The sequence below is a fragment of the Theobroma umbraticum genome, unplaced genomic scaffold (genome assembly GCF_002168275.2).
Source record: "Theobroma umbraticum cultivar Fairchild unplaced genomic scaffold, ASM216827v3 scaffold_67.0, whole genome shotgun sequence".
NCBI lineage: Eukaryota > Viridiplantae > Streptophyta > Magnoliopsida > Malvales > Malvaceae > Theobroma > Theobroma umbraticum.
The window spans coordinates 4,297,692-4,314,315 of record NW_018397262.1 but is presented as its reverse complement, the minus strand read 5'-3'; the positions used below and the strand labels follow the sequence as shown (position 1 = coordinate 4,314,315).

Below are 16,624 nucleotides of genomic sequence, written 5' to 3'. Positions count from 1 at the left end.
CTTCTGGATAAGTCTATTAGAGAGGTTTGAATCTAAAATATCCTTTTTGGAAGACTTTTAAGGACTTAACAAAGATTTTTGTAAATGAGCTTATCAATGCTCTACTAGCCCAATAGCATAAGAGAGCTCTTAGAGGAGAAGATTTTGTTGAAAATGCCTTAGTCACAAAAACTAAGGGTTTTTCAAATTCAAATGAATTGCCTCTTTACTTTGTGTGTTCTAGCTCTATTCTTATTTTTTATTTGCCTCTTAAATTGCTAATTAATATATTGGGTTATTGAATTCAACTATTAATATATAATATATTATGATAGGCTATTAAGTTAGAGTGTTAAGATATTTATAAGTTATGATAGACTTAAATTTACATTAAAACTTAATGGGTTTGGATTCGTAGACTTACTTTTATTTTTTAAAAAAAATTTGATAGGCTTAATATATTAATTTATAATTCATTTATTGGGTTTAACTAGTAATATGTGAATCATAATGACTCTAATTTTATTAAACAGTTTGAAGAATAAAACTAATTATTAAATAAAAAATTATTTTGAAAGAAATATAATTATTTCATTCTATCAATTTGTATGTATATCCTTATTATTTAAAGTTTGCAACATACATATTAGAATGAATTGATTATTCTGAATAAAAAATAATATATTGATAAAATTCTAAGTAATAGTGCAATACTGCAATTTATATTTGAGAATTATCAAATAATTTATTTATTTTTAAAGATTAAAATCATAAGAAATAAAATCCATATAATAGAAAAAAGAAGAACGTGATAAGTAGAAGATAAAATTTACATATGACATAATAAAAAAGAAAGAAAAAGAATATGATCGATGGTTCATAGAAATTTATAAAAAAAAATCTATAAAGATTTAGAATATATATGAGTAAATAAAATAAAAATAAATAAATAAATATAAAAATAATATAAATTGAAAGAAAAAAAATTTAAAAACCTTTAAAATTGAGTAAAGCATATAAAGTTATTTTGTTATTTTTTATTTGTATTAATTATTAAATAAAAAATTATTTTGGGGGGCCATTAAGAAGTTTTATAAAAAATTTAAAAATTTTTATATAATATGTAAATTTTTTAAAAAAAAATTTGGGGAGGCCATCCTATAAGGAGGCTCCGCCCTCTGGCTGCATTCATTGAAAGGATTGGAAAACAATATATGAGCATGTTCATTCAAATGAAAAATAAATATTATTCACCTCATCTAAATAATAAAGATTCATTCAAATTCCATTTCATTTCTGAGAAATGAAATGATAGTAGTTTTTTTTAGCTAATATTGGGTTTATCACTTCATCACTGACAGGATTACCCTTCTTTAATTTGTAATGAAGTTTTGTGTTGAACGATAAAATTGTTATTTGTATATTTGGTGAACTTCTTCTCACGATATTTAAATGATACTATATATATAATATCATGAATGGGTGATAAAGTAAGTTAGGTATGCTATAGTATTAACTATGAATTTAATTTTGGGTATAGTAATATTTAAGAGTTTTTGGATAAATATAAGTTATATTTATCCAAAAAAGCAGAGAAAGTCCTACTGCAAAGATTAAATCTTGTTGTTTAAAAAGAACAAAGATAAGAAAAAATGGGCATAATCAAGGAATAGCATCACCAAAAAATTAAAATTTTGTGTACAATTAGGATTGGAAAAGAGCAGGAAAAAGTATGATTTTGAGTTGAGTAGAGTAACTCGTTAATTAATTTATATATATATATATATATATTTGTGTGTATAAGTAAAATCACTTTTAAAAGATCAAGGGTTTGATAAGAAAAGAAGAAAAAAAAAACAAAAAAGACAATACACTCAATGTTGAATGGGGGAATATTACCATCAAGCATTTGAGAAGGAATAAATGAATGTGTGGGAGGTAATAATATCAATTACTGATTCTATCCTCCTATAAACACTGTATAGTTCGACTACATCTTGTAATTAGTAATTAAGGAAGATAAATGTTGGTGAATTTTACTGATTAATTCCAAACAAGAAAAGGAAAAGGAACCTTATACCTTACAACTATATACTGTCTCAAGTAACTCAAGTTAATGGTGGTACGTATAGCACTTATTTAATCTATCTAATTCATTATGAGTAGTTTTCAACGAGATTATGATGTTACAATGTATTAATGTTTAGTCATTTTGTAATTATTTATTAATTTTATTTTATTTTTATAATTGGAGGAGGGGAGTTTGAACACTGCTCTGTAACTAAGGGGATCATGTATAATCTAATAAACCAAATGGTCAAGTGCAAGGGGTTTGAACACTGCTCTTTAGATAAAATGATCATGTATCAACTAATGAATCAAATATTCAAGTGCAATTTATTAATTTTGTTTGGAGGTGTTGAAGCTTTATAATAAGAGTAGAAAAAACGAAAATGCTTGATTTGACGTGAAGTTTATTGAAAGAATTTTCTCTCAAGAGACCAATAAATTAGGGTCCCATGACTTGAGGATAAGGTGCATTTAAGTACTGCCATTGAAAATAATAATAAATCTTTATTTATTTTTTGTGATTGAAAATAAATTAATTACAATCGAGTTTTTGATCAAAAGTCAAAGTCATCAACCGAAATGAAAGTTCAAACGAAGCTATTCAACCAAGCTGAAGGCCTTCTGGTCTCTGCCCATCTTCATACGTAAAAGCTTTGCAAAATGATGGCAGGAACGATTTTTCAAAAGCTTAATTACCAGCCAGCCTTTGCAAAATTCCCAAGTCCACATACTTCAGCTAACAATGGGAATAATCAACAATTTTCTCACTAATCGTTGTACGAGTTACAATTTTTTATTATTGATTATTTTCTTATATATTCATTTTCTGGCTGGTCTCTGCTTTCATTAGCTTCCACCAAACTGTCGAAAAATTGAAATTTCCATACCTTTTCATACGAGGTAGGTAACTTCCATATAGGGACTCCCTTTTTTATTCCTTTTACACTTTGTTTCTTCACTTTCTATCAGTTCATTGGTTGCTAAATGAACTGGACCAGGTTTTTATACTTTGTTTTTTAGCTAAGAGCTGCGTGTGAACACTGTACCAGTTTATGGAATTGCAGGAGCATTTTACAGATTTCTTGTTCAATATGTATTTGGTGTCCATAACGTGTGGAGACCGACGCGTCATTAACAATCAAACATTTGCTTTTCCTAACTGAAACGACCATTTGTCCATTTTGCTTTTCTTTGATTTGCAGGGCCTTTTTACAGTGCAAAAATCTATAGAACTAGTCAACCGCATAGCCTCGCAAAGAATGCTTCAAGCCTTCGAGCAAGTTCGAAACGTGCGTGTGCTATTATTTAAAGAATGAGAGCATCAACCAACACAATGATGAAACAAACTCAGGTGTTTCTTTTTAAATTTGCCTCAACCACAACTATAACCATATGGAAAATACTGGCTTCCTCCTCCCTCTTACGGTGTTACTCAACTTTGTCGCTGCTTTCTCAGCAGAATCACCCAATATCACCATTGACCAATTGGCTCTTCTTGCACTAAAGGCCCATGTCACTCGTGACCCTCAAAACATATTGGCAACCAACTGGTCGACTACCACCTCTGTTTGCGATTGGATTGGTGTCACTTGCAGATCCGATCATCAAAGAGTCATCACTCTTAATCTTTCTGACATGGGTCTTATAGGCACCATCCCGCCTCACTTGGGGAATATCTCTTCACTTACTCAGCTTGACATCCGAAACAACAACTTTCGAGGCTCGTTACCCATGGAGTTGGCTAATTTGTCTTCCTTGCAATATATAAACTTTGGTAACAACAACTTCGTTGGGGAAATCCCATCATGGTTTGATTCCTTCACTCAACTTCAGGGATTGTCTCTGTACAGTAACAACTTTTCTGGTATTATCCCATTTTCTTTGGGTTCTTTGTCAAAGCTTAAGGAGTTGTTCCTATATGACAATGATTTGGAAGGGCAGATTCCTGTAACAATCGGAAATCTTTCCAAGTTAAAATCGTTGAACTTGGAACAGAATCATCTTTCAGGTTGCATATCTTTTTCGATCTTCAATATATCTTTATTGCGAATATTGATTTCAACACTAATAATCTCATTGGAGGTTTAACTTCCATTGGCTTTATTTGATCACCTTCCTAAATTACAATCTCTAATTTTGGGATTGAACAATCTTTCAGGTAAAATTCCAACCAGTTTATTCAAGTGCCAAGAGTTAGAAGATTTAATTTTATCTAGCAATGCCTTGGAGGGAAGTGTGCCTCCAGAAATCGGGAATTTGACTAAAGTAAACAACTTGTTCTTCAGTTCAAACAACTTAACAGGTATGCTTACTATGGACATTCCTTTAGAAAAATTAAAATAATTAAGTGGTAAGTTATTTTTATTCGTGAGTTTATATTTATGATTTTAGTTTAATTACACAAGTAAATAAAAATCTTATGAATGATATATAAAAATTGACAATACGACGAAACGGGCCCAAACACGAGTAAGATTTAAAATCCACAAAATTATTTGAGAAAGAAGGTCTTGAAACGAATGTAAGTGGTCTAGATTTAGCAGGTTTCTAATGGTGTGGGATACTTTTGACTATGGAGACCTAAATTCCAATTTCTTAGGTCCGGCCCGTCGTAATGTGTCTTTAACAGTAGAAAAAATATGACTTCCACTAACTGGGTCCTCTAAACTTAGATTTGTCAGACCAAAAATTCCAACTGATAAAAATTCGCAACCTCTTCTTTAATCATACCAAGGTTGTCCACTAACCTTCCCTGGATTATTAAACTATTAATAGAGTTAACCCTTCTTCTTCCAGAAGCAACTGCATGAAAAATAGAGTATTATGATCTCCTTCCAAGAACCACCTAATTCTAGATTTCTGCTACCACGATCTTGCTTCAGCCTTATAAAGCTCCGGTAGTCTAGATTTCGTCATTACTAATTCATTCCTTATTTCAAAATCCTCACCCCCATATTGAGTAGCCATTGTTTTCTCATGAATGGACAATCCAAGCTTCTCGATCTCTTCAGGTTGTTATGCCATTCCTTAATTTTAGGTTTCATGGCTCTCAGTCTGTGCCAAATTCCGCTATTGCTTGACTCCCCTGAATCACTTACTAAGCAAACTCAAATATTTTTTGAAAGTCTCCTTTATCCAACAAGTGGTTAAATATTTTGAATGGTTTCAGACCCCAATCAAGCACCTCTCCACTAAATCACATTGGATTGCGATTTGATAAAGATCTTGAAAGGCATTTTTGAATCATTTTATCTTGCCAATCAAAGAAAATAGGATCCACCAGAAATCTGTCAATTCAGCTGAAGGATGAACTCCCTCTAATTCTTCCCCGAGTGAATTTGCCACCTACCATAGGCATATTGATCATTTGAATGGCGTTAATGAAGCCAACAAATTCCACAGAGCTCCTACCATCAGCCAAACCACTACGACGCTATTAATTTATCAATGCACCACTTAACACTTAGATCCTTTAATTTATCAATCAAATCAAGCCGTGGCTCACTTCTGGCCCCAACCTCATTTGGAACATAAATGTTGCCCAAACCACATTTTCAATCCCCTTTTCTGATACCATCCACTAACAGGATGTAGTGCCTTTCCACTGTACTTGAATCTAACTAAAAAAAGCTTCTCCATAAGCTAATAAGATCACCAGCAGCCCCAACCACCTCTGATTGTTCGAATTTAAAGTCTTGACCCCCATCTAAGAAGTTGATATATCTACTAAACTTTCTACTCAACTTCGACTCTTGTTGAAAAACAACATCCGGTTTTGTCCTACTAATGAGTCTTCTAACTGCTTGCTTCTTCTCTCCTCTGCCAAACCCTGTTACGTTCCAAGTTACAAAAATCTTAATCATAATAGAACACACAAAACTCACAAGAGCTTAATGTGCTGCTTTTGCCCTATTTTCCTCCTTCAATCTCGAAAACTCACAAGACCACTTCACGTCTATTGGTTTCAAAAACAATTCCCAATCGAGATGACACATTCCAGGTTGTTTCAGCTCTTGAATAATAATCATGTTTCTTCTTAATATGTCACTGTCGGAAAGGGAGTCATATGAATTCCTACCTGAGAGAATATCCCGAAGATTTCTTCTGATTTTCCTCCTCTTCCTCACACCGGATCCTATGCGAACACTGAGCCCTGTATTTTTTCTTTAGCCAGACGAAGGGACTTAAAGTTTTTAACCAACCTTTCTGCAACAGGAGACATAAAAAAACCAAATCCACCAACATCCATTAATCGTTCTTCTTGTTCAGTCAGTAGAACATCCACCAAATCAGCTTCTTGGAAGGACCCTTCAACTGAAGCTAATGCCTCATTATCAATATTTCTCGTATCATTTCAACCCACTAACACATCATGAACCTCAGTTGACTCTTCGACCGTCTCCTTATTAGAGTGCTCAGTACTCAGTAATCTGGACTCCTCACCCGAGCTATTAATCTCAATGTCTTCTAATTCCTCAAGCCTTAGACAACTTTCAGGAATAACAATTATTGTACCATTGTCACCATCAACTTCCCTCGGACACCCTTTCAGCACCAACATCGACCTTCTTTCCACACTACTATTCTTCCTGGAGCACAACTTGAGCAATTTCTTCTCCTTCTTCTTCTTTCTTGATCCCACGCTTTAACCTTCTTCATCTTTTGTACACTAATCACTTTTCTGGTGTTATCCTGTCTTCTTTGCGCTCTTCGTCAAACATTGAGATGTTGATGGTAATGATATGAAAGGGTAGATTCCTACACCAATCAGAAATCTTTCTAAGTTAAAATTATTTCATTTGGGAGATAATCTGTTTTCAGATTGCATAACTTTCTCCATAATCAATATTTCTTTATTGCAAATATTGATTTCAACACTAATAATCTCATTGTAGATGGACTTCCATCAGCTATATTTGATCAGCTTCCTCTAGGTTTAATTAAGATCCAACCATCTTTCTGGTAGAATTTCAACCAGTTTATTCAAAGGTCAAGAGTTAGAAATCAATGCCTTGGAGGGAAGTGTGCCTTAAGAAATGGGAAATTTGAACCATTTTGTTTTTTTGAAAAATAAAGATAAATAAAATAGATGCCTAGTACTCAAAGAAGAAAAAGCTAGGTAAAATTTTTACTTAGTTTGAGGGATTGAATTTTGTGTTTCAGGTGAAATTCCACCAACCGTTGGAAACCTGACTTCTATTAAGCACCTTGATTTTTGGCATAACCACTTGACAGGTATAATATCATCTTTCTTCTCCTTTTCAACTGTAATGTGCATATCAATCTGCAATCCTTTTTAAGTATTTGAGATGAAAATTATACATTATACTTCTTTAATTGTTAAAAGTATTAATTAGTGCAATGCTTTGACACATAATTAAAGAAAAACGTTTTTCACTTTACGATTTTTTATTAATTGATTTTTAATACCACAATGTAAAAGAAAAATGAAAATATATAGATATTCATAAATATGAGGAAGAACCTAAATTCAAAACATTTAAAAATGTAAATGTGAAGGCTAATTGATAAAGAACTATATTTTTCATGATATTTTTTTAAAAAAATTGACATTAAAAATCATAATACATCAATTTTATAAAAAAAATTAAAATTTTAATATTTCAATACTATTTTTTTTGTCAATTTTTCTGAAAGTTAAATAATGACAAGTAATTCATGACAAATTAATGGAGTAATATTTTTTCCATAGTTTGTGCTTGAATATTATTAAGTTCCATTAGAATTTTCTGATTCAACTTATGACTTGTGATATATGGATAGTGATGTGTTAAGATTATAGTTTGGATCTATCCATGGTCATAATTTTGGGTTTTTCAGGATATGGATGTTTGTCTTTTGTTAATTTTGAAGTGGGAACACTACTCTATTTCATTGGATTTGCTTCTTTTGGCCTCTACAATATTTCTTCATTCCACTATTCTGAGAAAAAATTATAGAAAAAAAAATTGAAAGAAAGAAATTAGAAGTTATAGAATTTTTTTAATTATAGAATTTATTGTATCTGGCTAAAACTTATATATATATATATATAAGAAAGAAGGCAAAGAACATAAAAATCATGTTTTTTTATTGTTTTTGCTTCTATACTTTCATAATATGAGTGTCTTGCATTGCTGTTTGAATTCCTTTGGTAATATTATTGCTATTGCTTTTATTTTTCTTTATTATTCTCTCTCTCACTCTGTGTTCCGTTAGTTCTAGTTGTGAAGTTTTTCTTAAATTCCACAAAAAATTTTGGAGAATTTATAAATAAGTTTCAATATTGAAAGATTTTTATTCAAAAAATAATAAATTAATAAATAAATTTGAAACTAGCATAAAAAGAAAAAAAATGTTTTATCTGAATATTTTATAAACATTTGAAAATAACTCCACCGATGGAATCTTTTGAAGAAAATAAGTGATTTTCTTGAATGTTCTTGCAGGTGAGGAGATTTTTCTTAATTTTTGTCAAAAGTGTTGGGAAAACTTAAAATTTTTCAATATTTAAATAATAAAAAATATAATTTAAAAAATGAATGAAAAAATATAAATAAATACAAAAAATATAAGCAAATATGAAGTCAAGGATGATTAATTAAGCTTAATATAAGATAACATATGATTAATTAATACTGTGCTTTAGACGGGCATCGCAAGATGCTAATATTTTCCCCATGCGTAATCGTGCTCTTGAACATAAAATTGTTTTGTAGACCAAAATCTATTTTTTAAAATGAACTTAAGTCAAGGTTAAGGTAAACATTAAAAAACAGTAGATTGTGGCCTATCATACCTACACAAAAAAAATTAGTGACGACTCCATTACAAGTTAAGCACTTAGGTTCTTAAACCCACACGTTATGACAATATTAATAATCTTTTTTTCCTTTTTTGTTTGTCCATATATTTTTGAGTTATACAAGTAGAGGTAGTCCTCTACATATCTTAAGATGCAAATATAAAAGTTTTAAGTTTTAATGATTGTCTCGGTTAACAAATATTGGCATAATGTGTGATTCCTAAAACCTAGCTATTAGATGTAAAAAACAATCACCATCATTTTTTTTTACTTAGTTGTGATTGATCACCTAGTTGAATCTATTTTTTCTAATGAAGTCTTAGGCTTAACTTAGGTTCATTAAAAAGAATAGATTGCGGTTTACGAAACAGTTTAGGTTCAAAAGTATTACATATGAGGAAGATATTAGCACCTTCACAACATCCATTTAATTTGTAGCTAATTAATCATAGGTTGTCCTTTTAGCCTGTTTAATTCAACATTTAATTTTATTTTCTTCTCTTGTTTTGTTATTTTTATTGTCTTTGTTAATTTATTTTATTTTATCATTTTGTAAATAAATAAACTTCTTTGGTATTTGAATATTCCTTGAAGACCCCAACGCTTAGACAAAATTCAAAAAAAATTTCTCACCTAGAAATTTCAAGAAGTTATCACTTATAACCTTCTCGAAAATTCCATCATTGGAGAATTTTTATTTATTTGTGTTTCTATTAAATTGACACACACATGAATGTTATGGCTCTATTCCTAATTTACAAAATATTTTGTTTATTAATATTTCATATTTTTAATAACTATTTAAAAAATAAACTTTTTTTTATAAAATTAATACATGAAATTACCCTCCAACACATATGGCAAGATCCAATAATTATTTTTACTTTGAAAAATTTAAAGAAGTTACCACTTAGAGCCTTCCTTAAAAATTTCATTTAAAATAATTTTCCTTAAATAATTATAAAATTATTCTATTTATTAAAATTTATTTTTCTATTTCACCATATTCTATTTCATAATTTATTGTTTTTATGTTTGTGATAATTATATAACAGTAAATTTTTTCTGTAAAAATAATTTATGACAACACTTATGGTAAGATTCCATAATTATTTTTACTCTAAAAAACTTTTATAAAAAGTTACCACTTGTAACCCTCCTTAAAAATTTCACTTAAAAGATTTATCCTTAAATAGTCATCGCTCTTGATCTTTCTAACATGGGTCTTATAGGCACTATCCCACCTCACTTAGAAAATCTAACTTTTCTTGCTCAACATAACATCCGATTTAATAATTTTCATGGCTCATTGCTCAAGGAGTTGACTAGTTTGTCTTGGTTGAAATACATAAACTTTGGTAACAACAGTTTTGGTGGGGAAAATCCCGTCATTGTTTGATTCCTTCACTCAACTTCAGAGCTTGTTTCTATACGATAACAGCATCTATGATGTTACTTAGTGTTCTTCGGGTTCTTAATTTGTCAAACTTTGAGAATTTGCTCCTATATGACAATGATTTAAAAGTGCAGATTCCTATAGCAATTAGAAATGTTTCTGACTTGAAATGGTTGTATTTGGGAGATAATTTGTTTTCATGTTGCATATCTTTCTCCATCATCAATATTTTTTTATAGCAAATATTGATTTCAACACTAATAATCTCGTTGTAGGTCATCTTCCATCGACTATGTTTGATCACCTTCCTAAATTGCAACTTTTGGATTTTCATAACAACAATCTATCGGGTAGAATTCCAACCAATATATTCAAGTGCCAAAAGTTAGAATTTTTAGCTTTAGGTTGGAATGACTTGGAGGGAAGTTTGCCTCAAGAAATTGGGAATTTGACTAAATTAATCCACTTGCATCTTGATATGAACAACCTAACAGGTACGCTTATTATGGACCTTCTCTTTAGACAAATTAAAATGATTATTTGTCATTTTTTTTTATACATGAGTTCCAATTTTATATTTCGATTTTTATTTTGGTTGAACTCGAAAACTTAAATTAAAAGTAAAAAATTTAAATTTCAAATTTAGTATAAAAATGGGTGATAGAACTTGTGAAGACATGACTTTCTTAATTATTGTAGAATTTATTAGATTTAGACAATTTGATATCCAATTACTTAAAAGCTCTAAAATACTTGTATAGAATCTTTTTTCTTTTTAGAAAAAGCTTATGCATATTTATTAAGAACCGCAGCCATTGTGCCATCTAAAGTCTCTAGCCAAGGGGGCTTGGAGACCTCTGATGGCATATGGACCCTGGCTGCTAGGCATGGAACACTGTACAATTGCTTCAGCGTGCCACTTACAAAAGAATTGCAACACCACTTAAACCTGATTGTTACAAAAATTCCTTCCTTATTAGACTTTATTAATCCACTGCCTTTACATTCCTAACCTCAGTCACTTAACTTGGAATGGCTCACAAAACTGTACACAAACCATCCCCTAACGCATTTTCCAGGACAATGAAGATCACACGAAAATATTGCACAATCAAAAGGTATGAATATGAGAACTCAACTGTTCTCATCACCCCTCTCTCTCATAATACGCAAGATGGCTCTTCCAGCATCATCCAAAACCTTATGTCGAGCCTTCCATCAGGGATCCCTCGCACCACCCCCTTAGATGCTATCACCCTCCTCTGAAAACAGTCCCATCTTCCTCTCACCACATTTCCCCTCTTCCACAATTTTTGCTTCAAACCCTTTGCTCTTCATAGCAGCTTAAACTCTTCCCTCCTTGCCCTAAGAGTTGTTCCTCCTCCTGTTTATTTCTCTACACCTAAGTTTTTTCATATTATCGACAGTTTAATTGGTTTTTGAGTCCTGAAATGTAAAGGAAATTTGAAAAAATCAATATCAAGAATTGTAGATGTTCAAATATAAGAAATTAAGAACTAAAATTAGATTAGTTAAAAATGGAAATGTTAACACCCCAATTTAATAGAGAGGGAGTATTGCATTCATCAGGCTTCATTTTATTGATATTTTTGTTGTTTACATTTTGTTTTTAATTTTTTAATATTTGAAAATTTATTATAAAACAAAAGTAGGTAAAAAATAATATCATTTTCAGGTGTAATTCCATCAACTATTAGAGGCTTGACTTCTGTTGAAGCCCTTCATGTACAGTCTAACTATTTGACAGGTATCATCTTTCTTCTCCTTTTTATCCAAGTTCTGCATATATAATCAATCCTTTTTTAAGTATTTGAAATATTTTCATTCTTGGTTACTAAGTAGAAAACGACATAATAAAAAGATTATTATAATTATATATCAACAATTAAAAAAAAAAATCACACATCAGAGAGTGTGTCAGTTTCTTTAACTATGTGTGCGCATCAAAAATGATTTAGTTAGAGCAAATTATTTGTCTCTATGTAGAATTGTAGTAATTTCTTTTTAGAGGGTTTCCTTCTGTTCGATGGAATGACAGTAGAAGTTGACTTAGAAGGCAAAAAAAAAAAAAAAATTAGTGAAGAATTGGGTTTCATAGTTTGTACTTGTTTCATTAGAATGTTCTTATTCAACTTATGATTGTGGAGTGATGTTAAAAGTAAGTTCCAATTGTGCAAAAGGAAGTATCATTTTTTGCATTTTTATAAATCAACTTCTTCCAAAAAATATTCAATCTCTTAACCTTTGTTCATATTTTCTTCAAGGACCGCTTCCGACTCTACCACCTTCATTGTTATGGTTCCGCGCATCAGATAATCAGTTAGTTGGAGAATTCCCTTCCTCAATATGCAATTTGAGCTCCCTGCAATTTCTCGACTTAGCTATGAATAATTTGGGTGGAATTATTCCGGAATGTTTTGGAAATTTAACTTCCTCTCTTTTACAGATGAATCTGTTTATGAATAACTTTCATGGTAAATTATCAAGAACTTTGTTTCCTAAGAGTTGTTCGTTGATAAGTTTTCGCCTCAACAACAACCAGCTTGAAGGGCCAATACCACAATCCTTGGTTAACTGCAAAGACTTGGAACTTCTAGATTTGGGAAACAACAACTTAAATGACACCTTTCCTAGTTGGTTAGGTAAATTGAATCTACAAGTTCTTGGCTTAAGATTCAATAGATTCCATGGTCACATTGTCAATTCTGAAGTTGCATCTTCCTTCTCTCATTTGCGGATCATTGATCTCTCTCACAATGACTTCAGCGGTTGCTTGCCACCAAAATTTGTCGAAAGTTTGAATGCTATAAGCAATGGGTATGAAAAGAAAGGTGAAGTGGAGTTCATGAGAAATGGTAGCATTTACGGTTTCTCTGTGTATTATGATGAATCTTTCTATATTACAATAAAAGGGTTGGAGATCGGGTGCACGAGAATCTTAATCTCTTTGATGGTTGTTGACTTCTCAAATAATCAATTCAGTGGACATATTCCTGAAATAATTGGAAAACTTCAATCACTTAGAGTCCTCAACCTTTCTCACAATAGTTTCACAGGTCCTATCCCGTCATCCTTAAGTAATTTGTCTGAGGTTGAATCATTAGATCTCTCATCAAACAAGCTTGAAGGAAGAATTCCAGCTCAGTTAAATAGTCTTGGATTCTTAGCTGTATTAAACCTTTCTTGGAATAATTTCATCGGACCCATTCCTAGAGGCAAACAATTTAATACTTTCACAAATGATAGCTACACTGGGAACTTGGGTTTATGCGGACTCCCATTGTCAAAAAGCTGTGGAAACGATCAGGATTTGGAACCACCTCCAACAATATTTGATGATGATGATGATGATACAACAAAAGAATTGAACTGGAGATTTTCTATATTGATGGGGTATGGATGTGGGTTAGTATTCGGATTGAGTATGGGATACATAGTGTTCACAACTGGAAAACCGTCGTGGTTCATTAAGATGACCAAAAGAGTTCAGCAAAAATATGTTAGAAGGACATAATTAATGCTGTCAGGTGAGTTTTAGTACTTCTAAATGTATAACAGTATTTAATTACCATTACCATTTTTCCTTTTAACAAGATGTAAGATTTAGCTTTGACAAGGTTTAAAAAATTTCCCAGGTTGGATGTGTTCCAGTTAAGTTCAATTTGAAAACATGAATTTAAAATAAGATATTTAAATATAAATTCAGTATAAATGTGGTGTTAGAACTCATGAAAACATGACTGTCTTAAATAATTTTGAAATTTTCACCGTATTTGTTAGATTCTATTAAGTGGTGGATTTGAAGTATAATTTAGACAACTTGATATTCATTTATTTATACCTTCTTAGATACTAGCATTGAATCTTAACTACATTTTAGGTGATGTTTACTTTCATATCGTAATCTATATAACAAACCAAATCTAAATCTATTCTTCCAAATTCATGCTCCCAAATAATGAATTTGGGAGAGTGAGATTAATTACCTTAAAAGGGAGCCAGATTAAATAGTTATTGCATCTCAATTTAAGTAAACTTATAATATTTAGTGCTTGTTTGGTCTGTATTTTTTTACTTATTTATTTCTTAAAAGCAGAAGTTAAGTCAAATAAGATTTTGAAAAGCTCTTAAAATAAAAAAAAGTATTTGGAGTAATTAGTATAATATTGTTATAATTCAACTTATAATTGTGGAGTAATTTGAAGTTCCAATTGTGCAAAAGGAAGTAAAAGTGTCATATTTTGGCATTTTTACGAAGCAACTTCTTCCAAAGAATACTCAATATCTTAACTTCTGTTCAATTTTTCTTCAAGGACCGCTTCCAACTATACCACCTTCATTACTTTGGTTCACCATATCAAAGAATCAATTAGTTGGAGAATTCCCTTCCTCAATATGCAATTTGAGCTCCCTTCAGGATCTCGACTTGTCTATGAGTAATTTGGGTGGAATTATTCCGGTATGTCTTGGAAATTTAAGCTTCTCTCTTTTACATTTGAAACTATATATGAATAACTTTCATGGGAAAATACCAGGAATTTTGTTTCCTGAATGTTGTTTGCTAAGAAGTTTTCGTATCAACAGCAATCAGCTGGAAGGCCAATACCACAATCCTTGGTTAATTGCAAGGACTTGGAACTTCTAGATTTTGGGAACAATAACTTAAATGATACCATTCCTAGTTGGTTAAGGAGTTTTAATAATTTACAAGTTCTTGCCTTGCGATCCAATAGATTCCATGGTCACATTATCAATTCCCAAGTTGCATCTTCCTTCTCTCATTTATGGATCATTAATCTCTCTCACAATGACTTCAGTGGCTGCTTGCCATCAAAATTTTATGAAAGTTTGCATGCTATAAACAATGGGTATAAAAAGGAAGGAGAAGTAGAGTACATGAGATATGAGCATGCTATCACTTATGTTTATTATGAACAATCTTTCTCTATTACAACAAAAGGGTTGGAAATGGTGTTCACGAGAATCTTAACCACTTTGACGGCTACTGACTGTTCAAATAATCAATTTAATGGACAAATTCCTGAACTTTCTTTTGTATATATTCTCACAGCTTTTGTTCCAGCATTGAGGTGACTTTACTCAATAATTTCAGTTGTATTAGTCTTATCTTATTTATTTTATAGATAATTTTCATGTGATTTTGTTGAGATTATGGTTTGTATTTCCAACATGATATATAACTTCAACTATCCTATATATATATATATATATTGAAAAATAAACTATCCTATATATGACTCTCCGCATTCTCACACTAGTTGCTTTGTTTATAAGCATCTGCAAATTTTCTTAAGCACACTGCATCTTCAATGTTAATGCTTTGAGTCTCTTGATGCTCACTGTAGAAGAAAACAAGTTCTGACAGTTAAAGAGCACTGTTGTCCTTAGGAGCTCTGCAGAATATATACAAAGTACCCCAATATATTAATACGATAATCCAAACTAGTAATTCTGTTTCCCTTTAAATTAACATCCGATAGAAAACAAGTTGGGTAAAAAGCTCCCAATACTATGTGCAACTGTGTTAACTAATAAGAGAAATGATCGACTGATAATAATTTTAGTCAACCATACTCTACAGGCAATGTTACTGATAATTCCCCCCTTAATTTGTAACTAGACTTCTAAACTATTCACACTAATTCACAATGACATGCATGGTATATGCCACAAATTTACTAGCAGCATCACTGGACAACAGAGGAGAGAATTAATATGAAAGAAAGTTGTTGCCAAGCTGAAGAAATTCAAAATTAAATTCTTAAAGGATGTTGAACGGGTTTAATTCATGATTAAAATCTTGTGTACTCAATGTTGAATGCTGGCAGATTACAATCAAGCATTTGAGAAGAAATAAAGGAATGCGTGGAAGGTAATAAAATCAGTTAGTGATTCCATCCTCCTATCCTATATACACTGTCTAGACTCTAGAGAATATGTTCGACTACATCTTGTAATTCGGAAATTATGGAAGACAAATGTTGGTGAATTTTTCCGATTAATTCCAAACAAGAAAAGGAAAAGGAACCTTATACCTTACAACTATATATCGAGACAAGTAGCTTAAGTTAATGGGTGTATATATATCACTTATTTAATCAATCTAATTGATTACGTGTAGTTTCCAATGAGATTATGATATAATTTTTTTTTTTGGAAAAGCAGCTTCTCATTAATGAAGAAGAAATCTGTACAGAAGGTTTGAAGTATGAGCAAAAAAGCTTCAAACCCATTGACAACAATTTGAGGAAGCCATCAGCTTCCAACCACCCCGTAATTATCAGGTCATAAACCGACTATACAAAACATACTAGCAAAGACTGCGGTAGTAT

At 31.2% G+C, this 16,624-nt stretch overlaps 1 protein-coding gene and 1 pseudogene across 2 annotated transcripts; both read left to right on the top strand.

The window, feature by feature from the left end:
* Nucleotides 1–2,736: 2,736 nt before the first annotated feature.
* Nucleotides 2,737–13,895, top strand: LOC110419205 (uncharacterized). 2 transcript variants are annotated; one of them, XM_021432157.1, is made up of 7 exons: nucleotides 2,737–2,949; nucleotides 3,252–4,057; nucleotides 4,208–4,351; nucleotides 7,213–7,284; nucleotides 10,526–10,744; nucleotides 11,947–12,018; nucleotides 12,536–13,895. In XM_021432157.1, exons 2-7 carry the CDS (start codon nucleotides 3,442–3,444, stop codon nucleotides 13,783–13,785), a joined length of 2,373 nt encoding a protein of 790 aa, XP_021287832.1. In that variant the 5' UTR covers nucleotides 2,737–2,949; nucleotides 3,252–3,441; the 3' UTR covers nucleotides 13,786–13,895. The 2 variants fall into 2 exon arrangements, with proteins under 2 accessions (XP_021287832.1, XP_021287833.1); XM_021432158.1 differs by lacking the exon at nucleotides 10,526–10,744.
* Nucleotides 13,789–15,365, top strand: LOC149526994 (receptor-like protein 32; annotated as a pseudogene).
* Nucleotides 15,366–16,624: the final 1,259 nt, after the last annotated feature.

Coding starts and splice junctions, on each gene's coding strand:
- LOC110419205 (XM_021432157.1), top strand. CDS start 3,442: ATGGAAAATACTGGCTTCCTCCTCCCTCTTACGGTGTTACTCAACTTT. Junction 4,352..7,212: donor CAGTTCAAACAACTTAACAG/GTATGCTTACTA, acceptor TTTGTGTTTCAG/GTGAAATTCCACCAACCGTT. Junction 12,019..12,535: donor ACAGTCTAACTATTTGACAG/GTATCATCTTTC, acceptor ATTTTCTTCAAG/GACCGCTTCCGACTCTACCA.